This window comes from Mesoplodon bidens (assembly GCF_964165515.1).
Source record: "Mesoplodon bidens genome assembly, chromosome: 1".
NCBI lineage: Eukaryota > Metazoa > Chordata > Mammalia > Artiodactyla > Ziphiidae > Mesoplodon > Mesoplodon bidens.
In genome coordinates this window covers 7,946,371-7,969,591 of record NC_138176.1, presented here as the reverse complement: position 1 = coordinate 7,969,591, position 23,221 = coordinate 7,946,371, and the positions used below count along the sequence as shown (strand labels likewise).

At 52.3% G+C, this 23,221-nt stretch overlaps 1 protein-coding gene across 3 annotated transcripts in view; it reads left to right on the top strand.

Annotated features, from left to right (window-relative positions):
* Nucleotides 1-23,221, top strand: part of LHPP (phospholysine phosphohistidine inorganic pyrophosphate phosphatase) — a 141,586-nt gene that overhangs the window by 88,953 nt on the left and 29,412 nt on the right. The window contains exon 7 of one of the 3 annotated variants that reach the window (XM_081250149.1): nt 21,076-21,573. The exons of the other annotated variants lie outside the window; for them this stretch is intronic. Within the exon in view, the coding sequence (XP_081106275.1) occupies nt 21,076-21,109 (34 nt within the window). The 3' untranslated portion in view covers nt 21,110-21,573. Of the gene's footprint in view, nt 1-21,075; nt 21,574-23,221 lie in introns of those variants that run through there. 3 annotated transcript variants of the gene reach the window in all.

Genomic DNA, 23,221 nt, shown 5'->3' with positions numbered 1-23,221 from the left:
AAAGAAGTTATAAATAAAGATGCAGCCAATGGCCAGGCCGGGCCTGCTCTCCCGACTGGCCACTGATGGTTTCTCTGCAGCTGTTACCAAGCACAGGGGTCCCGCGGTGGCCCTCCCTCTATGAGAGGAAGTTAACGATCATTTCCAGACAGAAGAGGGACCAAGAGCAAGGTTTCCACAGTAGCGAAGAGGGGAGGCCTAAAGAGAGAGGGGGCGGCAGAGGACAGCGCCCAGGAGGCCCAAGGGGTGGGCTTCCCCTAGACGGTACCATCGGAAGGTGCATCTGAGAATGTTCGCTCCGTCTGTCCTGGAGTTTGGAAGTGTCAGTTCTTTACTGCCTTCTGGTTCTCCGGCAGCACTGACCATCTGCTGGAGAAGTCTGGGTGGGTCCGAGGGCACCTGCTGACGATGCATCCCAGCTGGCTCTGACTGCATTCACTCTTCTGCATTCTCCTGGCTATGGGTCCCAGGCTCCTGGCCAGGGGGCTGGCTGGCTTCCCCAGAGCCCACATCCCTCCAGGGAAGCCAGGACCTGAGTTGCCTGCCGACATGAAGGCCACCCACCAAGGCCACAGAGGGGATGTGATGGTGGGGCTGAAGGTGTATCTGCTGGTAAAGATGGCACACGTGGGCCCCAGTCTGCCCGGGCTGGAGGCCACCTTGCTGTGGAGTTATCTCACGCAGGATAACGAGCCGTTCTTTTGCGTTCGTGCTGGAGGACTTCCTTCGGCGAGTCTGGTCTAGCCCATGGTGCGCAGAGGTTGGTTCTTGGCAGTGCTGGGTTTTACTGCACTTTTGGTCCTTTGGTGGCACTGACTGTCTGTTGTGGGGCCTGAGGGTGCCTGTGTAGGGTGCGTAGTGCTGGCTCTGGGGCCCGTGGAGAGTAGGTGGCTGCAGAGTGACTCCCTGCAGTGGTGTTGCCACCCGAGGGGCCACCAAAACTGGAAGCCTCGAGGCTGGCAGTGCGGCAGCTTCAGGCACTCAGGGAAGAGGCGTAATTTCCACTTTCCGGGTCCTGGATCTGGTTGGCGTCTCGTGCAGTGGCCCCAGAGTCCTGTCTTGACCACAGCTTATGATCTCAAGGTATAAACCCAGGTCCGCATGAGACAAGCAGCCAGTGATGGCTTCGTATACTCACTAGTTAGTTTTTCATGGGAGAGATTTTATTTTGGTTTAAAATTTTGTTTTTAATTTTATAAATGTAATATGTTCACATTGCAAAATTTGGAAATTTTGAACAATCCGAAAGAAGCAGCTGAAAAAAATAATCCTTTTGTAATCTACCGATAACATCAATTAACATTATGGCATATTTCCTTCCAGCTCCCTCCTTTTTTTAGTATTTTTAAGCATAATTGAGATTGTGTTTTACGTACAGTTTTACAGCCTGTACTTGTCAGCCTTGAAATAGGCTCATCTGCATTTTCTATATGGGCTGCAGGGAGAAGACCAGATTGCTGAGGTTTAGCTGAAGCTGTGGAAGAAGGAAATCCAAAAATATCCTTCTCATTGGCTTTGCACAAGGAACACCATAGCCTCATGTTTTCCTTCTAGTAAAATAAAGGCCGAATTAGCCACTAAGAGTGACCCCCCCATGATGGGCGCTTGGTGATTACGCACACAGAGTGCATGCTGTGCTCTCGGTCAAGGCCATAGACAAGGAAGGGGCTGCCATGGGGGGAATGCCAAGCCCAGCCCCTTCCTGAGGAGCTCCTCGAGAGCTCTCCAGGGTCTTCTGGAAAGCAAACACTTTACAGGGAGCTGAGGGGTCTTCCGTCAGACACCCACTACTTCTTCACCCTGGACCCACCCTGGTTATAAGAGAAAAAAATCTAAACCATGAAAAGCACTTGGAGAGACTTCTGCTTCTGACAAGATGGAGTGGAAGTCCTTTCCCTATTCCTCCTGCTCAGTGCAGCTAAAACCCTGGACATTAGCTAGGAAACAAACATAAGAAGACTCTGAAAGGTGGAGAGAAGAGGGCAGACCGGCCAGGGACCACGGGACACAAGGAATGAAACGACGGTGAGTTCCCTGGGTTTTCTCTTTGCTTTGTAGACCCCAGACTTGGAAATGAAGAGGCCAGCAACCCGGAAACACCAGTGGGCACAGCGGAAAAGCCCCCACGGAAGCCTGCTCTCTCAGGCAGCCTAGCAAGACAGAAACTTACAGACGATAACCCCTCTACACCAGCCAAATACCACAGAATAAACTGTGGTCTCTTCCCATCCATGCCAGCAAGGGCCCAGTGGGGAGCCTAGACTCCCACCTTTTTTTTTTAATTTTACTTTTGGCTGCATTGGGTCTTTGCTGCATGCGGGCTTTCTCTAGTTGTGAGCAGGGGCCACTCCTCATTGCGGTGCACGGGCTTCTCATTGAGGTGGCTTCTCTTGTTGCGGAGCCTGGGCTCTAGGTGCATGGGCTTCAGTAGTTGTGGCACGTGGGCTCAGTAGTTGTGGCACACGGGCTTAGTTGCTCCGCGGCATGTGGGATCTTCCCAGACCAGAGATCAAACCCGTGTCCCCTGCATTGGCAGGCAGATTCTTAACCACTGCCCCACCAGGGAAGCCCGACTTCCACCTTCTTGAGGCTGTAATGAGCCCCTCACCACTGGGGTGGGGGGTGTCAGAGGAGGCCGGGTAGGTAGGGAGCCAGGGTGATAAAGAGGGCTCCTCAGCTGGGGGTCAGTGGTGACCACGTGGAGGTCCTGTGCTTCTACCCCAACCAGGAGTAAAAAGGCCCCCCACCCACCCACTCCCACTCACAGTGTCAATGGAGGCCATATGGGAAGCAATCATGAGGCATTCCTGGTCCTTCCAGCCAGGGTGGAACTCCCACCCTGGACCAGCAACAACCAGCGCCCCACCCTCACTTCAGTGTCGACAGAGTCCCAGTGGGGAACCTGGATTTCTACCCCAACTGGCAGCTCTACCCTCTTTCAACTGCTGGAGCTGTGTGTTCCCCAAAAAAGCTAGGCTAAAGAGAAGGTTTAAATAAGATCCAGAGTCTCATACCATAATACCCAAAATGTCCACATTTCAATACAGCATCACTTGTCATACCAAGAACCAAGAACATCTCAACCTGAATGAGAAAAGTCCATCAGTAGACACCAGCAATGAGATGACACAGATGTTAGGACAAAGATTTTAAAGCAGCTGCTTTAAAAGTGCTTCAACAAGCAATTGCAAATATGCTTGAAACAAATGACCAAGTAGAAAATTTCAACAAAAAAGTAGAAAGTCTCAGCAGATAGAAGATACAAAGAAGAACCAACGAACATTTTAGAACTGAAAAGTACAGTAGCCAAAATAAAAGACGCAGTGAATGGGCTTGATAGCCCCTTGGAGGGAACAGAGGAAACATCTGTGAACACAAAGATAGAAAAATAGAGGTTACACAGTGAGAAGAGGAAAAAATAGACTGAAAAAGATGAATCGTCATTTCACCAAATAGACAGATAGCAAATAAACACAGAACAACAGGGGTCCCCAACCCCCGAACTGCGGACCGGTACTGGTCCGTGGCCTGTTAGGAACCGGGCCACACAGCAGGAGGTGAGCGGCGGGCGAGCGAGCAAAGCTTCATCTGCCACTTCCCATCGCTCCCTGTCATTCCCCATCGCTCCCTGTTGCTCCCCATAGCTCCCCGTTGCTCCCCGTCGCTTTTCATCGCTCCCCACCGCTCCCCATGGCTCCCCGTCGCTCCCCATGGCTCCCCGTCACTCCCCGTCGCTCCCCATCGCTTTTCATTGCTCCCCGTCGCTCCCCGTCATTCCCCGTCGCTCCCCGTCATTCCCCGTTGCTCCCCATGGGTCCCTGTCGCTCCCCATCGCTCCCCGTTGCTCCCCGTCGCTCCCCATCGCTTTTCATCGCTCCCCATCGCTCCCCATGGCTCCCCGTCGCTCCCCGTCGCTCCCCATGGCTCCCCGTTGCTCCCCGTCGCTCCCCATCGCTTTTCATTGCTCCCCGTCGCTCCCCGTCATTACCCGTTGCTCCCCATGGGTCCCCGTCGCTCCCCATCGCTCCCCATCGCTCCCCGTCACTCCCCATCGCTTTTCATCGCTCCCCGTCGCTCCCCATCGCTCCCCGTCGCTCCCCGTCACTCCCCATCGCTTTTCATCGCTCCCCGTCACTCCCCGTCATCCCCCATCATTCCCCGTCACTCCCCGTCGCTCCCCGTCGTCCCCCATCATTCCCCGTCGCTCCCCATCGCTCCCTGTCGCTCGCGTTAACTGCCTGAACCATCCCACCCCCCGCCCCCGGTGGGTGGAAAAATTGTCTTCCACAAAACCAGTCCCTCGTGCCAAAAAGGTTGGGGACCGCTGCAAAAAGATGTTCAATGTTATTAGTCATTAGGGAAATGCAAAACACCACAGTGAGCTATCACTACATACCTATCAGAATGGCTAAAATAATAATGACAACAGCTAATGCTGAAGAGGATGCTGAGAATCTGATCACTTAGACATTGTTGGTGAGAATATAAAATGGTACAGCCACTTGAAAAATAGTTTGGCAGTTTCTTAAAAATCTAAACATGCAACTATCAGGAATCCCCTGTCAGTCCGATGGTTAGGATTCTGTGTTTTCACTGCCAGGGGCACCGGCTCAATCCCTGGTTGAGGAACTAAGATCCCACAAGCCACGTGCCATGGCCTAAATAAATAAATAAACATGCAACTGTCACAGGACTTGGCGGTGGCACTCCTGGGCACTTATCACAGAGAAATGAAAACTTACATTCACACAAAAACCTGTACATGAATGTTCATAGCAGTTTTTCTCCAAGCCCCAAACTGGAAGCAACTCAGATGTTCATCAGTGGATGAATAGTTGAACTGTATATCCATTGCACAGAATACTACTCAGCACGGAAAAGAAACTATTGATACAGTAAATAGATCTCCAGTGAAAAAAGCCTATCCCCAAAGATTATGTGCTGTCTAATCCACTGTATATAACATTATTAAAATGATAAAATTATAGTGATGGAAACGGATTAGTGGCTGCCAAGGATTAAGGTGTGTGAGGGGTAGGAGGCAGGTGGGTGTGGTTATAAAGCGCAGCATGAGGGATCCTGGTGGTGATGAAAATCCTCTATATTTTGACTGTAAGTGTATCAGTACTTTGGTTTTGATATTGTTCTGTAGTTTTGCAAGATGTTATTATTAGGGGAAACCACATGTGAATCTACAGTTATCTCAAAAGTTTACTGAAAAAAACAATGAAACTGGGGCGGGGGGGGAACCCCCTTGTATGTAGCAACCCAGAAAAATGCCTGTGATATAATCTGAAGTGACAGGAGCCGATGACAGACTTTCTTGTTTCAGAGCCATGACAGTTGTGGAATACGCATGCTTGTTGGGGGAAAGAGACTGGAAGGCAACGTACGTTGACTTAGAGGATTGAAGTCAACCTGTTATTTATCTGTCTGTCTGTCTGTCTGTCTGAACATTGGTCTCCTTCAGTCCTTCTTGGTTCTCCAGTGGGAGACAGATGAGGAAGAGGGTGGTTGCAGCGTAGGGTGCTGAGTCTGGGGTGGGTCTGTGCACTATGCATGGAATTATGGGTAATGTTTTCTTCTTATCTCCAAGTTCCAAACGTGATATGGCTATGTTAATTTTTTATGATGGAGGAAGTTATATATTAAAAAAGGAAACCACACGAGCAAAGTAAGGCCCTTCTTGGGGGAGCTCATAGGGTGCACGGGTCACTGCACAGTCGTCTGACAACAGCTCTGGGTTCTAGGGACTCGGGGGGTGGGGTGGGATTTGCTCTGAGCCCTTTGCTGCTGGGGCTTTTCCCTGCACTTCCCTGACACAAGCGCATCCCAGAACCAGATGGCTGGTGGTGGGCCTCACAGGCCAGACACCCCTGTTCTATCTAGACTGTTCTTCCACAAACCCATAAACCAGAAGGAAATTTACAGGCAGCAGTGGGGCAGGGGCTGTCACAGGAGCCCATGTCTCCGTTCAGCGGTGATGTCCTCACCCAAACATGTCCCATGCTAGGTTCTGTGACATTGAGGTTTATAATAAGAAACATATATTTGGTCTTCCTCTCTGTTTCTGGCAGAGAGCCCCTAAAACCGTTGGAATTTCCTAACTGATAAAGAGCAATAAAGGTATCTCATGTTCATAACAAACCCCTTTCAACCACCTCTGAGTTTATGTTAATGAGGTGCCTTTTGGAAAGTCCCAGGGATGGGTCTGGTTGCCAGGGGAACCAACGTTGTGATTAGAGGGTTGGTACTTTCATTTCCCCCCTAACACCCCAGTGGAGGGGAGAGGAGCTGGGGGGGGGTGATTTAGTCATTCATGCCTACATAATGAAGACTCTGTAGAAACCCAGAAGGATGGGCTTCCGGAAGCTTCTGAGTTGGTGAACACGTGGAGGTGCTGGGAGAACGGTGTGCTGGGAGAGGCCGTGGAAGCTCCTTGCCCCTTTCTTCCTACCTCACTCTGTATCCTTTATAATACCCTTTAAACTAAACCCTTAAACGTAGGCAAATGTTCTTCTGAGTTCTGTGAGCTGCTCTAGCGAATTAATTAATTGACCCTGAGAAGGTGGTTGTGTGCACCTCGGATGTATAGCGGGTAGATCAGAAGCACAGTGACCACTTGGACCTTGGTATCTGAAGTTGGGTGGGGGACAGTCTTGTGGGACTGAGCCCTTGACCATGGGAGCTGACACTCTCTCCGGGTAGACAGTGTCAGAACTGACTTGGATTGTAGGACAGCCAGCTGGTGTGGGAGAATTGCTTGGCGTTGGAAGCTCCACGCATTCTTTTTTTGTGTGTGTGGTACGCGGGCCTCTCACTCTTGTGGCCTCTCCCGTTGCGGAGCACAGGCTCCGGACACGCAGGCTCAGCGGCCATGGCTCACGGGCCCAGCCGCTCCGCGGCATGTGGGATCCTCCCGAACTGGGAGGATGAACCCGCGTCCCCTGCATCGGCGCCACCAGGACTCTCAACCACTGCGCCACCAGGGAAGCCCCACTCCACGCATCCTTAAAGCACACTCTGCTCAGATGTGCACGAACCGCACACCAGGTGACGGGCGAGGCCCACCTGAGATGCTCAAGGCCTCCCCTGGGCGAGCTGCCCCTTCCTGCAGCGTCCCGTGGCACCGAGAGACAAGTGTGAATAAGGAGGGCGTTTTTCTTCCCTTGGTTGAGGTAGAGGGTTTTGTTTGTCTGCTTGTTCTTGGACCGAGTGCAGAAGTAAGGCCTAGTAAGTAGGGCCTTGCATCCTTTACTGGAAGTCAGTAAAGAACACAGGTCCTGCTGGCCGGCTTTGAAGGTCACTGTCCCCGAGAAGTCACTTGTTGGCCTTTCTCTGCTGACATGCATTTAGATTTAGGGTTACGGTTTAGCTTGGGGGGAGTGGGCCGCATCAAGCTGGGTTTCTGGGTTTTGCACCTATTTTTAGAAAGGGCACTATTTTTAAATTGAGAGCCGCCAGCTGAGTCTCCATCTGTCCTTCAGAGTTGGCACTGGGAAGCGGCCCAGTGCTCAGAGACCTGACGTGGAAGTGAGGCGGCCCCTTGCCTTGCTTCCTGGGTGGCCACCTTCATCCAAGAATTTCAAGGTCTTTTCTGGTATCAGTTCTTGGCACGTCTGGGTCCGTCGGGCGGGGAGGAAGCCCAGCTCCCACTGTCCCAGCGTGCAGTCACAGGCCTGGGGGCATCTGGCCTTGCTCAGAGTCACCGGGCAGCAGCTGAAGAGGTTGGCAAACAGAGCCTGGACTGTGCCTGCCAGCTCCCTGCTCCCTGCTCCAGCCCAGGGACGGGGTTACAGCGGGTCCAGCTGGCTCGGAGGATCACTGCTGCCTCTGCGTTTGTGTGTGGTGGAGAAAATTGGACTTTATACCTTCAGAAACCTGACAAAACAAAGGCACCAGGTGGAGAGAACCCCTGCCGTCCACAGAGGGCCTCTGGGGGGCTGGGCTCCGTGCGGCCCGCTCAGCCCCTGGGTGGCCACAAAGCTGGGCTTGGCCACCACGCACTACTTGTTGTGGGCAGTCACCATGCAACGCTCAGCGGGGGAGGCCCGGGGTCGGGTGCGCTGAGCCCGGTGGTTCCCCAGCGCACCTGGCCCAGGGGTGGCACCTTCAGCCATCACATCCCCTCTGCACACCCAGGTGCCCTCCCGGTACCCAGAGCCTAGTTAGCGTCCTTGGGTCCCCCAGGACAGCACTCTCGGAAGTGTTGTCCTTGCACCCCAGGGGCACACTGCTACTTGTTTCCTGGTGGGGCGGTAAGCTGGGAGACCTTGGGCCCACTTCGGGGCCACTTTTCCCCGGTTTTCCCAACATGGACACTAAGCCGTTTGGCTTAGGTGACGTGTGTTGCTGGCATAACTGTAATGTAGGCCTTTGGAGTGCTGGAGCAGCTGGGCCCAGCTTGCAAGAGTCAGGGGACTTCGCTGGTGGCGCAGTGGTTAAGAATCCACCTGCCAGTGCAGGGGACACGGGTTCGATCCCTGGTCCCGGAAGATCACACGTGCCGTGGAGCAACTGAGCCCGCAAGCCACAACTACTGAGCCCGCGCGCCACAACAAGAGAAGCCACCGCAACAAAGAGTAGCCCCCGCTGGCCGCAACTAGAGAAAGCCCCTCCGCAGCACCGAAGACCCAACACGGCAACAATCAATCAATCAATAAGATGGGTGTATCTTAAAAAAAAAAAAAAAAAAAAAAGTCAGTTGTGCGCATTTCCCTGGCCCTGGCCAGCCGTGTCATGTCGGTAGCTTGAATTGGCCGTGCTGGAAGTATGGACAGTCAGCAATGCTGCAAACTAGGGATAATCCCCGACCCCACCAGGAGCCAGTTTACCAGCCCGCCTCTACCTTTTGGGGTCTTTTGTGCAGAGTTAATGGGATCCCAGCAGAAGCTTGGCCAGGTCACTGTGAGGCTGTTAGGGTGAGGGGTGGGTGGGCAGCCGAGCTGTTCACCTCGGCAAGGGAGGCCAAGGGTCTGAGGGTCCGCAGCTGTGCCTGGAGGGCGGTTTGTTCATCTGGGCCCCCATACCCTTTCTGGTGGATTCCCCCAGGCAGCCTCGCTTTGCCCTGGAGCAGTGCCCTACCTCACGACCCCCAGTTCTAGGAGTGAGGGCCCCCAGGCTACACTCCCTTATCCTCCAAGCAGAGCTCCCAGCAGGGGAGGGGAAGGGGAGAGGGCAGTTCGCTGCGACTCCGGAAGCTCGAGCTGGGGCTCCTGCCCTGGTCTCAAAGTCCCAGAGGGCATGGACCCTGCACCTCCACCCTCTGGACAGCCCAGCCCTTTGTCCCAGCCTCTGTTGGGGCTAAGTGTACTTGGGTCTGTCCTCACAGTGGGCTGCAAGCTCCCTGTGGGCCAGTCCTGCCTTGGTCAGCTCTGTGTCCACAGGCCTGGGCAGAGCAGGACGTGATAAATGTTCCTTAAATGAGAGAGAGGACACGCACCAGGGAGTTAGCACGTGCTCGTGGTGACCAGAGGCACAGGTGGGTCAGACCCCAGCCCAGCTGCTTGCTGCTCTCTGCGTGCCTTTGGCTGTCCTCCTCAGCCTTGGTCTCCTCCGCTCATAAATGGGTGTAAATAATAGGATAGAAGAGACACAAGTACAGTTCTTGGTCTACCGCCTGTCTCCTCGCAGTGCTTAGCATGTAGTAACTAGTATTACGGTTATTAATGAAAGTGTCCTTTATAGTCTCCTCTGTGGGCAGTTTTGAGTCTTTTAATATCCCCGGATGACCACAAAGCAGCAGTCTTGGTGACACAGGACAGTACTGTTGGTTAACATTCCGGGGCAGCCTCATGTGGCTACTTGTGTTACTAGCTGTGGCTCGTGATCTCCTGTGGTCGAAGGAGTGATATTCTCCTGGGTTAGACGCCTGTGCGCACACCAGTGCACATGCATGCACAGGTACCCAGGCACAAGCATGCATGCATTCAGGCACTACATGGACACACAGGCACACCGAGTACAAGCACACTCACATGCATACACGCGTGGATGCTAGTATACACACATGCACACACTGTACACACGTCAGCATGCACACAGATGCTCCCTGTAACCTCTAACGCATGGTTTCAGTGGCTGTATAATGTTCCATGGTTCTTCCTAAAGTTCCTTTAAATTAACCTTATTGAAAAATAACATAGTGGAGAGAAGTGCACATATCATAAGTGCACAGCTTGATGTATTTTCACAGAGTGAAACGTATCTCAGTAACCAGCCCCAGGTCAAGAATCAGGACATTTCCAGGCCCCCAGAAGTCCCCACATTCCCCCTTCCTGTCACTCCCCCATCACCAGGACGACCACCTTCCTGACTCCACATGTTTACTTTATGAGATGGAACCACGCTGTGAGCTCTCTCTTGTGTCCTGGCTTCTGCTCGGCACCGACTCTGTGAGATCCTCCCGTGACTGTGTGTAGGCGTGGATTGTCCACTCACTGCTGTTCAGTTTCTGATAGTTCTCCATTATACTGACGTGGGCATTGGGGGCCATTCGGAATGGGGCACTGGAATATTCCTGTGCGTCCTGTGCACACGTGAGATGCACTTCTGCTGGGTGTGTGCTTGGCACGGGGAGCCCTGCTTCCAATCCTCTTCGTCCTCATAGTCTGGTGAGGGGGACACACCTGCCAGGTGAGAGCCTGGGTTTCCACAGCAAGCGGGAATGTGGAGGGCGGGGCAGCCTGAAAACACAGTTGTAGCATGTATGAGAACTTAATTCCTTTTTAGGACTGGATGCTGTTTCACCACATGAATATACCACATCTTATTTATCCGTGCATCAAGTAGTGGACGCTTGGGTTCTTTCCCCTCTTTGGCTATTGTGAATAATGCTGCTCTGAAATTCCATGTACGAGTTTTTGGTAGACACATATTTTCCATTGTCTTGGATATATACCTGCTTGTGGAATTTCTGGGTCAAATGGTGACTCCATGTTTAACTTTTTGAGGAACAAGCAGCCATTTTTAAAGATTGGATAAGCCTGTGTAAGGAGAAGACTAAATGTATTCACTTCCATTCAAGAAACTTAACATAACATGGTAAATGTGAACCTTTTGAGCCTTGGCCCAAACATCCCTGAAGGTCCACACGCATTACCTGGGAGCCGTGTCCCCACATGCCTGGGAGGAGGACCTCGGTAGGTAGAGGGGTCGTCGTGGTGTTGGTGGTAACAGAGTCCAGCCCATCAGTGATATCAAAGAAACTCATAAATGGAAGTATTTTCATGGTCTTGCCTCTGAGTTCACTCCTTTAACCAGCTCTCATGGGATGGGTGTTCGGAAGCCGTCAGCATGCCGGGGAGACTGAAGTCCCTGCTGCGTGGGCTCGCGGGCTAGCAGAGGAGGATGGGCGATGGCGAGGGTAAATCAGCAGGTTATGTTCTACGCGGGAAGACAAGAGGGGCTCTAGACCGTAAGCAGTGTGCACGGGAGTGGGGTGCCGTCTGCCGTGGCTGCAGGTGCAGTGGTCCAGGGAGTGAGAGGCATCAGGGCTTCTACTTTTATTCTGCCAGGGTGGCCCATGGTGGGGTTTGCACAGAGAACAGAGCTGACTGCAGGTTTGCAAGGGGTCCCTCGGCTACTGTGTTGAGAGGTTACTGGGGGGTGAGGGCAGGAGCAGGGAGACCGGTTAGGAGGCCTCTGCAGAAATCCACTGAGAGGTGGTGGTCCCTTGTACAAAGTAGTGGAAGCACAGTGTAAAGAAAATACCTGTTCCAATAACACAGAAATACGTCCACTGGATCATCGTGCTCCCGAGATAATCATCACTGTTGCCGTTTGACATAGGTCCCCCTGGACTCTTTTATGTGTATATAAACACATACTTTTTTACTTTAATGGGATTATACCATAAGCATAAAGTTCAGTAATCTTGTTTTCCCCCTTAATATACCCTGGGTGTCTGCGTCGATGTATATGGAGCCACCGTCTTTTTGCAGCTGCAAGGCACGTATGACACAGTTGGGCTGTTATGTATTTAATAATTCCCAGACTCGAAGACATTGCTGTTTCTACTTTTTCACTGTTGTAAACAATGTTGAGGTGAAAATTCTTATATAGACATATGTGTGGATGTTTTTAAAAATAAACTTTTTGGGACTTCCCTGGTGGCGCAGTGGTTAAGAATCCGCCTGCCAATGCAGGGGACACGGGTTGGAGCCCTGGTGCGGGAAGATCCCACATGCCACAGAGCAGCTGGGCCCATGCGCCACAACTACTGAGCCTGCGCTCTAGAGCCCACAAGCCACAGCTACTGAAGCCCGGGCGCCTGGAGCCCGTGCTCTGCAGCGGGAGAGGCCACTGCAGTGAGAAGCCCGTGCACCGCAACAAAGACCCGGGGCAGCCAAAAATAAATAAATAAATAAACTTTTCATGTTGGAATAATTTCATAGGCACAGAAAAGTCGCCGAGATGTCACAGAGGCTTCCTGTCCTCTCTCCACCCAGGTTCCTCTCTTGTTAGGATCTTACATTCCACCGTTCACTTGTCACAACTAAGAAACCGAATTTGGTACATACATGGTTAACTAAACTCCAGACTTGATCTGGATTTCACCACAAACATATTTCTGTATACTTGTTTGATTATTACTTTAAAATAAATTCCCAGGGACTTCCCTGGCCATCCAGCAGTTAAGACTCCACTGCAGGGGGCATGGGTTTGGTCCCTGGTCAGGGAGTTGAGATCCCACATGTTGCGTGGCATAGCCAAAAAGTAAAAGAAATTAAAATAAAATACAACAAATTTCCAGAAATGGAATGACTGGGTCAGAGGGAACATGTAGTTTAAGTCCTGCCTTATTGCTCCCAAGAAAGATGATGCTGGGTTGTCATCCCACGGAGTGAAGGAGGGTCCCATTGCCCCCACCCTCCCCAGCTGCCGAGTGTTCTCACCAGGGTGAGAGCATGGAACTCTGGACTCTGGGTCGCCTGTGTCATCTCGGTCATTTTGTAGACGAGGAAAGCGAGGCCCCAAGAAGGAAGGTCACTGCTCCCAGTTATGGAGCGTTGAGTCTCAGAACCAGGATGGAGCCGGGCAACTTCGCACTCCCAGCCCGAAACACCAGAGGTTCTACCTTCCCAAACGGTGTTTTCGTACCCCTGAGACTTGGACAGGTCCAGGTTCACGTTTGAGACATGGGCAACAAAAAGCCACCCTCACAGCCTGCAGGCACACAGGCCCAGGTGCCGCAGTGCAGCTGCCCTGAGCCTGGGGTCATCATGCTGTGCCCGTGCACACGCCAGGCTCAGGTCCGCCACCCCGGCCCCGGTGCCCTGGGAGCTGTGTCCGTGGTCGCACCTGGTTCGGAGCAGGTGACTCAACACCCCAGTGCTGGCTCCTCTGTGAGTTACATCTTCCGTCGGACAGCATGTGTTCTCTGTGTGCACGTGTGTGAAACCTGCAAGACAAGCAGATGAGACCCTCCTGCCAAAATATTTGTTGTTGCACAGAATAGAAAGTCTTTTTTTTTGTCTTTTTTTTTTTTTTTTTTTTTTTTGCGGTACGCGGGCCTCTTACTGTTGTGGCCTCTCCCGTTGCGGAGCACAGGCTCCGGACGCGCAGGCCCAGTGGCCATGGCTCACGGGCCCAGCCACTCCGCGGCATGTGAGATCTTCCCAGACCGGGGCACGAACCTGTGTCCCCTACATCGGCAGGTGGACTCTCAACCACTGGGCCACCAGGGAAGCCCAGAAAGTCATTTTTGACATATGGCTCTCAACACACAGCTACACCAAACCAGCAGAACGGTGCCGAGGGTTACAGGTTTGCCGGAAAGTGGGAGTCAGGAACCACACCGTCTCATCTCCCTCCAGGAAAGTGCCCTTGGGATTGGTTCCCTCCCCCAGAGCAGCGCCCCCCCCAGGGAGGGACTTTGTCATAATCACCTCGGGTCCCCAGAACTTCACACACGCAGAGCCTGACTCAGGGCTCTTGGGGGCTTACCTTTGGCTTTAAACTTCACGAGGTGTCCTGTGTGCAGAAGTGGTGGGGGCATCAGGACTGTGGAAGATCAGACACGGGACCTGCATCCCAGGTCTAAGTTCACGGCGAGCGATGCCTGGCCTCTGAGCTGTCCCAAGGGCACAACCAAAGTCCTGAGGAGTCTGGGCCAAGGGAAGGGAGCGGTCACCTCCCACTGGGCACCTGGAGTGGTCCCGGAAGATGCAGCGTCTGAGTTGGAGGGTGAGAGGTAGGGTGCGTAGGGAGCAGAGGGGGAGGAGGGGTGGGAGGGAAGGAGGGAGGGGGGAGGGCACAGGCAGAGATGCAGGGGTCGGGGTGGGGGGGAACTGCGTGCCTGTCGTCTTGAAGAACTAAGGACGGATTCCAGGCTCTCGCCTGCTGAGGCTACGCTGTCCTCTCGGCCCTCAGCACACTGTCATCATCCCTGGGGCTCCTTCTCAGCCTCCTCTCCTTCTTGGTCTTCAGATGCCGCAGGCTGCAGGCTGGCTTGGCTGAGGCCACTTGCTCTCCTTCATTCTCCCCCACCAGGCAACCCGCCCAGGCCTGTGACCGTAAACCCAGCCAGGGATGCTCCCCCAAGCTCGGCCTGCAGCCGGGCCTCCCGGCCTCTGGCATCAGTAGCCTTGTGACCTCCACCCTAGCCCATCATTCGACATCTCCAGCCTGGCAGGTTCAAAACAGAGCCCTTTGGAAGTTTAAGCATAAACAGGATATTTGCATAGCCTTAAACTACCCCTCACCAAATATTTAGCAATTAGAAAGGGGGAAATGGGGGAGTTTACAGTGGAGGATTCTGGTAGACTCAACCTTAGCCAAGTGATGAAGGCGGATGTCAGCTGCAGTAAGACATCGCGTACTCCTGACACTGCGCTGAGAAGGGCACCGCAGCCCCCGGTGCCCTTCCCCATAAACGTGGGAAGACTCTGTTGTACCACAGTGAGGAGGGAGTTGAAAGCAGGGAAATGAACAGGTCCTGTGCGCGAATGTTCACAGCACCGTTCTTCACAATGGCTGAAAGGCGGAAGCCACCCAAATAAATGTCCATCAGCCGGTGAACGGGTAAACAAAATGTGGTCTTTCTTTATGATGGAATATTTTTTTTCTTCACTTTTTATTTTATACTGGAGGAGAGTTGATTAACAAGGTTGTGTTAGTGTCAGGTGTACAGCAGAGTGATGCAGTTACATGTACACATGTATCTATTCTTTTTCAAATTCTTTTCCCATTTCAGTTGTTACGTAATACTGAGCAGAGTCCCCTGTGCTATACAGTAGGTCCTTGTTGGTTATCCATTTTAAATAGAGGAGTGTGTACATGTCAATCCCAAACTCCCTAAGTATCCTTTCCTCCCACCCTTCCCCTCTGGTAACCATAGGTTCGTTCTCTAAGTCTGTGAGTCTGTTTCTTTTTTGTAAATAAGTTCATTTCTATCTCTTTTTTTTAGATTCCGCATTCCCTTTCTCCGTCTGACTTACTTCACTCAGTATGACAATCTGTAGGTCCACGCATGTTGCTGCAAATGGCATTATTTCATTCATTTTAATGGCTGAGTAACATTCCGTTGTATTACACGTATGTACCACATCTTCTTTATCCATTCCTCTGTCAGTGGACATTTACGTTGCTTCCACGTCTTGCCTATTGTAAGCAGCATTGCAGTGAACATTGGGGTGCACGTGACCTTGTGGACCATGTTTTTCTTTTTTTTTTTTTTCAGATGTTGGGGGTAGGAGTTTGTTAATTAATGTATTTATTTTTGCTGTGTTGGGTCTTCGTTTCTGTGCGAGGGCTTTCTCTAGTTGTGGCAAGCGGGGGGCCACTCTTCATCGCAGTGCGCGGGCCTCTCACTATCGCGGCCTCTCTTGTTGCGGAGCACAGGCTCCAGACGCGCAGGCTCAGCGGCCATGGCTCACGGGCCTAGCTGCTCCACGGCACGTGGGATCCTCCCAGCCCAGGGCTCGAACCCGTGTCCCCTGCATTAGCAGGCAGATTCTCAACCACTGCGCCACCAGAGAAGCCCTGGACCATGTTTTTCTCCAGCTATCTGCCCAGGAGTGGGATTGTAGGATCATAAGGTAGCTCTATTTTTAGTTTTATAAGGAACCTCCAAACTGTTCTCCAGGGTAGCTGTACCAATTTACATTCCCACCAACAGTGTAGGAGGGTTCCCTTCTCTCCACACCCTCTCCAGCATTTATTGTTTGTAGATTTTTTTGATGATGGCCATTCTAACTGGTCTGAGGTGATATCTCATTGTAGTTTTGATATGCATTTCTCTAATAATTAGCAGTGTTGCACAGCTTTGCACATGCCTCTTGGCCACCTGTATGTCTTCTTCGGAGAAATGTCTATTTAGGTCTTCTGTCCATTTTTTGATTGGGTTGTTTGTTTTGATGATATTAAGCTGCATTGAGCTGTTTGTAAATTTTGGAGACTAATCCCTTGTTGGTCACACCTTATGATGGTGTTATTCAGCCATAGAAAGAATTAATTTCTGGCACATGTTACAACATAGATGAACCTCTGAGACATTACACTCAGTGAAATAAGCAGACAGAAAAGGACAAATACTCTGACTCTACTTATGTGAAATACCCAGAAGAGGCAAATTCACAGAGACAGAAAGTCAGATGGTGGTTGCCAGGGGCTGGGGGAAGGTGGGGATGGGGAGTTATTGCTTAATGGGGACACGGTTTCTGTTGGGCTGTTTTTAAACCCGTGGGCACTAGACAGTGGTGATGGTTGCACAGCATTGTGAATGTCATGAGTGCCACTGAATTGTGCTGTTAAAAATGTAAATTGCTGGGCTTCCCTGGTGGCGCAGTGGTTGAGAGTCCGCCTGCCGATGCAGGGGACACGGGTTCGTGCCCCGGTCCGGGAAGATCCCACATGCCGCGGAGCGGCTGGGCCCGTGAGCCATGGCCGCTGAGCCTGCACGTCCGGAGCCTGTGCTCCACAACGGGAGAGGCCACAGCAGTGAGAGGCCCGCGTACAGCAAAAAACAAAAAAAAAGTAAATTGCTATTTAGAATAGCAAATTTTATGTTCTACATATTTTACCACGATTTAGAAAAATTAGTAATGCAATACACCAAAACCCATTGATTTGTACACTTTAAATAGGTGACTGACATGGTTATGTGAATTGAATGTCAATACATCTGTTTAAAAAAACAAAAAAATTGAGGGACATTCTACAGAATGGTCACTGTTCTCCCAGGGGCATGCCACGTGGGCTCCCTCCCTTCCTCTGCTCAGATGCCATGTCCTAGTCTGCTCGGGCTAGACAGACTGGGGTGCTTACATAACAGACATGTATCTTCTCACAGTTCTGGAGGCTGGAAAGCCAAGATCGAGGTGTTGCATCTGTAGGAAGAATGATTAAGGAGTAGGCGGCTCTTGTGTTCCTCTTTCCCCTGAGCCCCTGGTCCCCTTCGTCCTCTCCTCCCCCTGCACCAGCTTCCCCCAGACTCGCTGCCACCTGCGTCACCTGCTCTGCGGCGGGGGGGGGGGCAGGGGGGGGCGGGAGGGGGCCGTGTCTTCTTCGTCCACAGCCTGGCCTCCAAAGCCATCATGCGCGTGGATGAGTGAGTAGAATTCTCCCAGTAGTAAGTGTTCCATGCTGTTGGTGCAGTAGGGGTGTGAGCAGGAGTGGGGACGCGTTTGGACAGCAGGGCCCAGGGCGGGGCAAGGACTCCAGGTGGCCTCCTGGCCCACGGAGAGGCTCACAGCCCCTGTGCGTCTGCCGCGATGTTCAGCCGTCAGCCGTTCGTCAAACGGAGGTACGAGCCAAAGGAAAACGTGGATCCCCACTGCACTGGTCATTTCCACATTGTCCAGGGCACTCAGGCCTGGTGTTCTTAATCGCTTTGTTATCTGAACACCCGGCGCTTTGATTATGAGCTGCTGAGGACGACTTCACGTGGAGATTTTACTGTGCACACAAACCTGGCAGGACAAGAGTAAAAATACAGCTTTCCCAGAAATATATTTAAAGAAAAAAACGTTAAGAACCCGGCAGAACATAAAGTGCTGGTACGACGTGTGAGGCAGCGAGGAGGTGCAGGGGGCCAGACAACCCCCGCAACAGCCGGGCTGCCCCCAGGCCTGCCAGGAACGTGGGTGCAGGGGTCTCCCGGGCCCCCCGCACATGCACACACAAACCTCCTTCCTCCCTGAGCAGGGCATGGTCAGAGGACCGGGGAGAGCTTCTCCAGGCTGGGGTGCCAGTCCCAGGAAGGCCTGTCCCAGAGGGGCACCCGTGGCTAGAGTCTCTGCGGCCTGGGGAGAGCCCTGCCATCCCCCGCTCTCTCCTTCCACAGCCGACGAGCCCCCAGGCTCTGCCTGCCCGCCCCCCCAATCTGGCCTGTGCCCCAGGTGGGCTGCGGAACGCCAGACCAAGGCCAACTCTCCATCTGCACGTGTCAAGGTGACGGCCAGCGTTTGTCATCCTGAGCTCTCACGTGCGTGTCCTTTCCACCACTAGAGGAGACAAAGCAGAGGCACTATTATTTGCATTCTAATGATCGGGAAATTGAATAATAATAATAGTCCCCTTTGAGTGCGTTAAGAAGTAGGAACCATTATCCTCCCCACTTTAGAGCTGGGGGAACGAGGATCAGAGAGGTGCCAACCTGCCCGGTTTGTGGTTGACCAGGAGATGAGCCAGGTGGGCTGGCTGCTCCTGGCCCCCTTGGGCCCTGGGGCCCAAGGCCGGGGTGGCTCACCCAAGCTCTAGCCGGAGACGGGCTGGCCCCTGGCCGCACCCCAGTGCCTGGGCAGGGGGGGTGCACTCCCACCCCAGCCCCCCAATGCGGCTTTGTCCTCCGTACAACCTTTTCTTTAAAGCAAAACATCCTCTGGAATGAGCCCACCCGGAAACTTTATTGATCCAAAGAAAAAACTGAATTCGTTTCATAAACTGTCACTCTCGACACTCTCCGGGGGCCACCTCCGGTTTCCAGGGCCCCGGGGAGCCTGAGTGCCTACGTCGGACCCTCGTCCCTCCCTCTTCAGACGACACCAGGTGGCCTTCGAGGCCGGGCCTGGCCCTGCCATCCCCACCTCGAGACATGGCGCTGGGGTCACCTCTCTCCCCCACTCCATGGTGAGGCTGTGACGGGCTCCTTCCCACCCCACGCAGGTGCACGTGCATGCACACACCAACACACATGCCCACACGCGCGTACAGGCACACACGCGCACATATGCACACGCGTGCACACACACATGCACACATGCCCCCCCGTGCACGCACACGCACCATGGACACATATACATGGACACGCCTTCACTCATCCTCTTCTCAGCAGTCGGCACTTCCCCTCTCACAGCCCCCTCACGCTGGGATTAGCTACTCTAGCTCCTGTGACGGTCCGTTCATGCGTGTCTCCCCCCTACCCAGGCAAGAGCTCCCTAGGCGAGGCCACGTCCTCGTCGTCGCCGAGGTCCCCAGCACCGGTCCAGCCGGAGAAGCCGGCTGAGGGAGTGACGACACCAGGATTCAGAGGGTCAGGCCGCTTGTCTCTGCCTCAGTGCGAAGCCATCCCCGGTGCCCCCTGGGGGCAGCTGAGGGTCCTGAAGGCCTTACTGCCGCAGTGCCTGCCCGGCCCCCAGCCCCCAGGCCTCGGGGCAGGAGCTGATGCTCACACACTGGGCCGTGCGTCCAGTTTCCTTTTCCCTTCCACCACCCCCGCCCCTGCGACCAGGTGTGTCGCGACCAGGTGTGTCACCCCCAGGAATCCTTGGCAGACCCGTCCCCGTCACCCCGCCCTGGTTCCTGGGGCGCACCTCCACACGGGGCTGCCGGCTGTGTGCTGAGCGGGGGCCGAGGGCCTCACCCACATTCTGCCAGGCCCTCCCCTGGCAGGTGAGCCGCGGCGCGCAGTCGTGGCCTGGGGTCCCGGGCAGGGGTGAGGAGAGAGGGGGTCAGGAAGGACATCTCCTGTGTGCCATTTATGAACTGCGCTCAGGTGCTGAGGGGGCACAGACCCCAGGGGAGCCAGGTAGGGCCGCCGGCCGCAGGAAGTTCACGCTCGGCTGCGCGTCTGAAGCTGGCGCAGCCTGAGCAGCAGCTGTGAGTGCCCGGAGGGCTGGGCCTGTGCCCTCTGCCCCGGCGCTCCCGCCGCCTCCACCGCCCAGGCAGCCCGGCCGCCAGCGCCACCTACTCATGGCTCACACACTTAGGTTCTGGCCTTTGCAAAAAGAGTTCTTTGCATCACTTATTTTTGGTCCCACCCATGTCTGGCTGCTTGGAGGCCCCATCGAGGGCCAGAGGGATTTCTAGGAAAGGCGGTCACGTGGAAAGGGTTTTGCAGGCGAGTAATCTGGGAGAAGCTGGGCTGCTTTAGGCTCATGTGCCCACGATTCCAGCCGCATCCCCGAAGGTGTCCCGACGCTGTCGTTGCGTCTGAGTCTCTGTAAGGCAGGTCTCGCCGGTGCCTGCAGTAAGGACACAGGCATTGTGAGGCTGAGGAGGGTGGGGCAGCCCGCATCCCCAAACACATCTGACCACAGAACCCTTCTTTGGAGGAGCATCTTACGCACCAGGGTTTGGGGCACCTCCTGCAGAAGGCCCTCCTGCTCTAGGCAGCCCGCCTCCATCATGGAGCTGGCGAGGGTGGGTCCCTCCGCCTCTTATGGAAACAGTCAGCTACTGGAAAGGTAGAAGAATCCCAGCACTGAACTCCTTCCCGTTTCCCTCAGCTGTATTCATGCAACATGGCACCAACAGGGAAAATCACACATAGGACATATTTATTTAGAGGTCTGGCCAGCCTCTGGAAATGAGCATTTCAGGGCTGGCCAGGAAAGAGGCTGGAGTTATGTGGGAGCATTTCAATGTATGGCTGTCCCACAATTTGTATTCCAGTCTCCAGTTGATGGACGTGTAGATGGTTCCCGGTTTTTTCACGATTATAAATCATACTGTGGTGAGCCGTGTTGGCATGCCTCCTGTGAAAATGGGCTAGGTTTTCTTTAGAACAATTTTCCCCACACTTGCTGGGTAATAAGCATCACCTTGGAGAGCTTGTTAAATATACATATTACCAGGTCTGTCCCTGGTGGGTCTGAGTTTTAGACCCGGGGAATCTTTTCGTTCTTTCAACAGGATTTCAGTGATTACTGTCATCAGGGAAGTTTAGCCAAGCCCTGATTCCGAAGCAGGAGAACTGGCTCAGCGAACGCGGTTCACGGTTGACTAATTAGATATGCCCATCACGCCAAAGTGGATGCGCCCGGCTCTGTCCGCTCCAGCAGTGGAAAAGAATCCCATTTTCCCACATCCTTGCCAATTCTTTGTACCGTGAGGTATTTATTTTAAAAAAATTTTTTCCAAACCTGAAAAGTGTGTAATAATATCTTGTTTTAATATAATTTGCGTTCCCTGTACTTTCAGTGTGGTTGAGCTCTTTTTCAGTGTTTAATGACCATTCAAGTTTCCTTTTTGTGAATTACCTATTCATAGCCTTTGTTCACTTTACCATGGGATGCTTGTCTTTTTTTTTTTTTTTTTTTTTGCGATACGCGGGCCTCTCACTGCTGTGGCCTCTCCCGTTGTGGAGCACAGGCTCCAGACGCGCAGGCTCAGCGGCCATGGCTCACGGGCCCAGCTGCTCCGCGGCATGTGGGATCCTCCCGGACCAGGGCACGAACCCGTGTCCCCTGCATCGGCCGGCGGACTCTCAACCACTGCGCCACCAGGGAAGCCTGGGATGCTTGTCTTTTTAAAAGTAGTTTGTAATAATCTTTTATACATTCTGCTCCTGCTCCTTTGTCAGTTACGTGTATTGCAAACATTTACTTCCAGTCTGTGGTTTGTCTTTTCACCTTGTTTATGGTGTCTTGTTGAACAAAAGTTTTAAATTGAATTATAATCAGATTTATTAATCTGATCAATTTTCATTTTCATTTTGTTATGGTTTGTGCATTTTGTATCTTGTTTAAGACGTCCTCCCCTCCCCATAGTTAGAAAACTGGTCTTCTACATTCTTCTCCAGAAGTTTTAAAGTTTTGGTTTGCACATTCAGATTCTGAATACACACACATTTGCCGTGTGTGCGTGGCGTGAGGCGGAGGATTTAATTTTATTTTCTATGTGGATAGCCAGCTGTTCCAACACCATCTTTTAATAGCCCACCCTTTCCCCTCTGATCTGTAATGCCACCTCTGTCATATGTCAGCTTTCCATATTAGCTTTTATCACTCTCTTTAAATGTGGTCTTTAAAAAACAGCTTTACTGAGATATAATCCACAACCGTACAATTCACCCATTTAAAGTGTACGATTCAAGGGGTTTTAGTATATTCACACACCATCATCATCAGTCAATTTGAGAACATTTGCATCTCCTCTAGAAGAGACCGTGTACCCCCCTCACCATTTAGCTACCCTCCCCACATCTCCCCAGCCCTGAGCAGCCCCTAACCAACTTTCTCTCTATACAGATTTCCCTATTCTAGAAATACATGAATGAAACCATATAATATGTGCTCTTTTGTGGCTGGCTTTTTTCACTTGGGTATATACCTAGGAGTGGAATTGCTGGGTCATATGGTAACTGTGTAGGTCATATGAGGAACTGCCAGACTGTTTTCCAAAGCAGCTGTACCATTTTACATTCCCACCAGCATCGTGTGAGCGTTGATTCTTCCACATGCTCTCCTACACTTGTTATTATCTGACTTTTAGATTCTGGCCATCTCAGTGGGTGGTGAAGTAGTATCATTATTGTCTTGATTTGCAGTTCCCTGGTGACTAATGACGTCAGGCATCTTTTCATGTACTTACTGGCCATTTGCGTATCTTCCTTGGAGAAATATATATCAGATCTGTTGCCCATATTTAAATTGGGTTGTCTTTTTATCATTGAGTTCTGAGTTCTTTATTCTGGATATAAGGCCCTTATCAGATATATGATTTGCTAATGTCTTCTCTCATTCTGTGGGTTGCCTTTGCATTTCCTTGATGGTATCCTGTGAAGCACAAAAGTTTAATTTTGATGAAGTCTAAATTACCTATTTTTTCTTTTGTTGCTCTTGCTCTTGGTGTCATATCTAAGAATCCTTTGATAAATCTGAGGCCATGAAGATGTACCCCTATGTTTACTTCTGAGTTTTCTATTTTTAACTCTTACATTTGAGCGATTTTGATCTTTGAGCCATTTTGAGTTCATTTGTTGCCTGTGATGTGAGATAAGGGTACAAGTTTATTCTTTTACATGTGGCTATCCAGTTGTCGCAACACGATTTGCTGA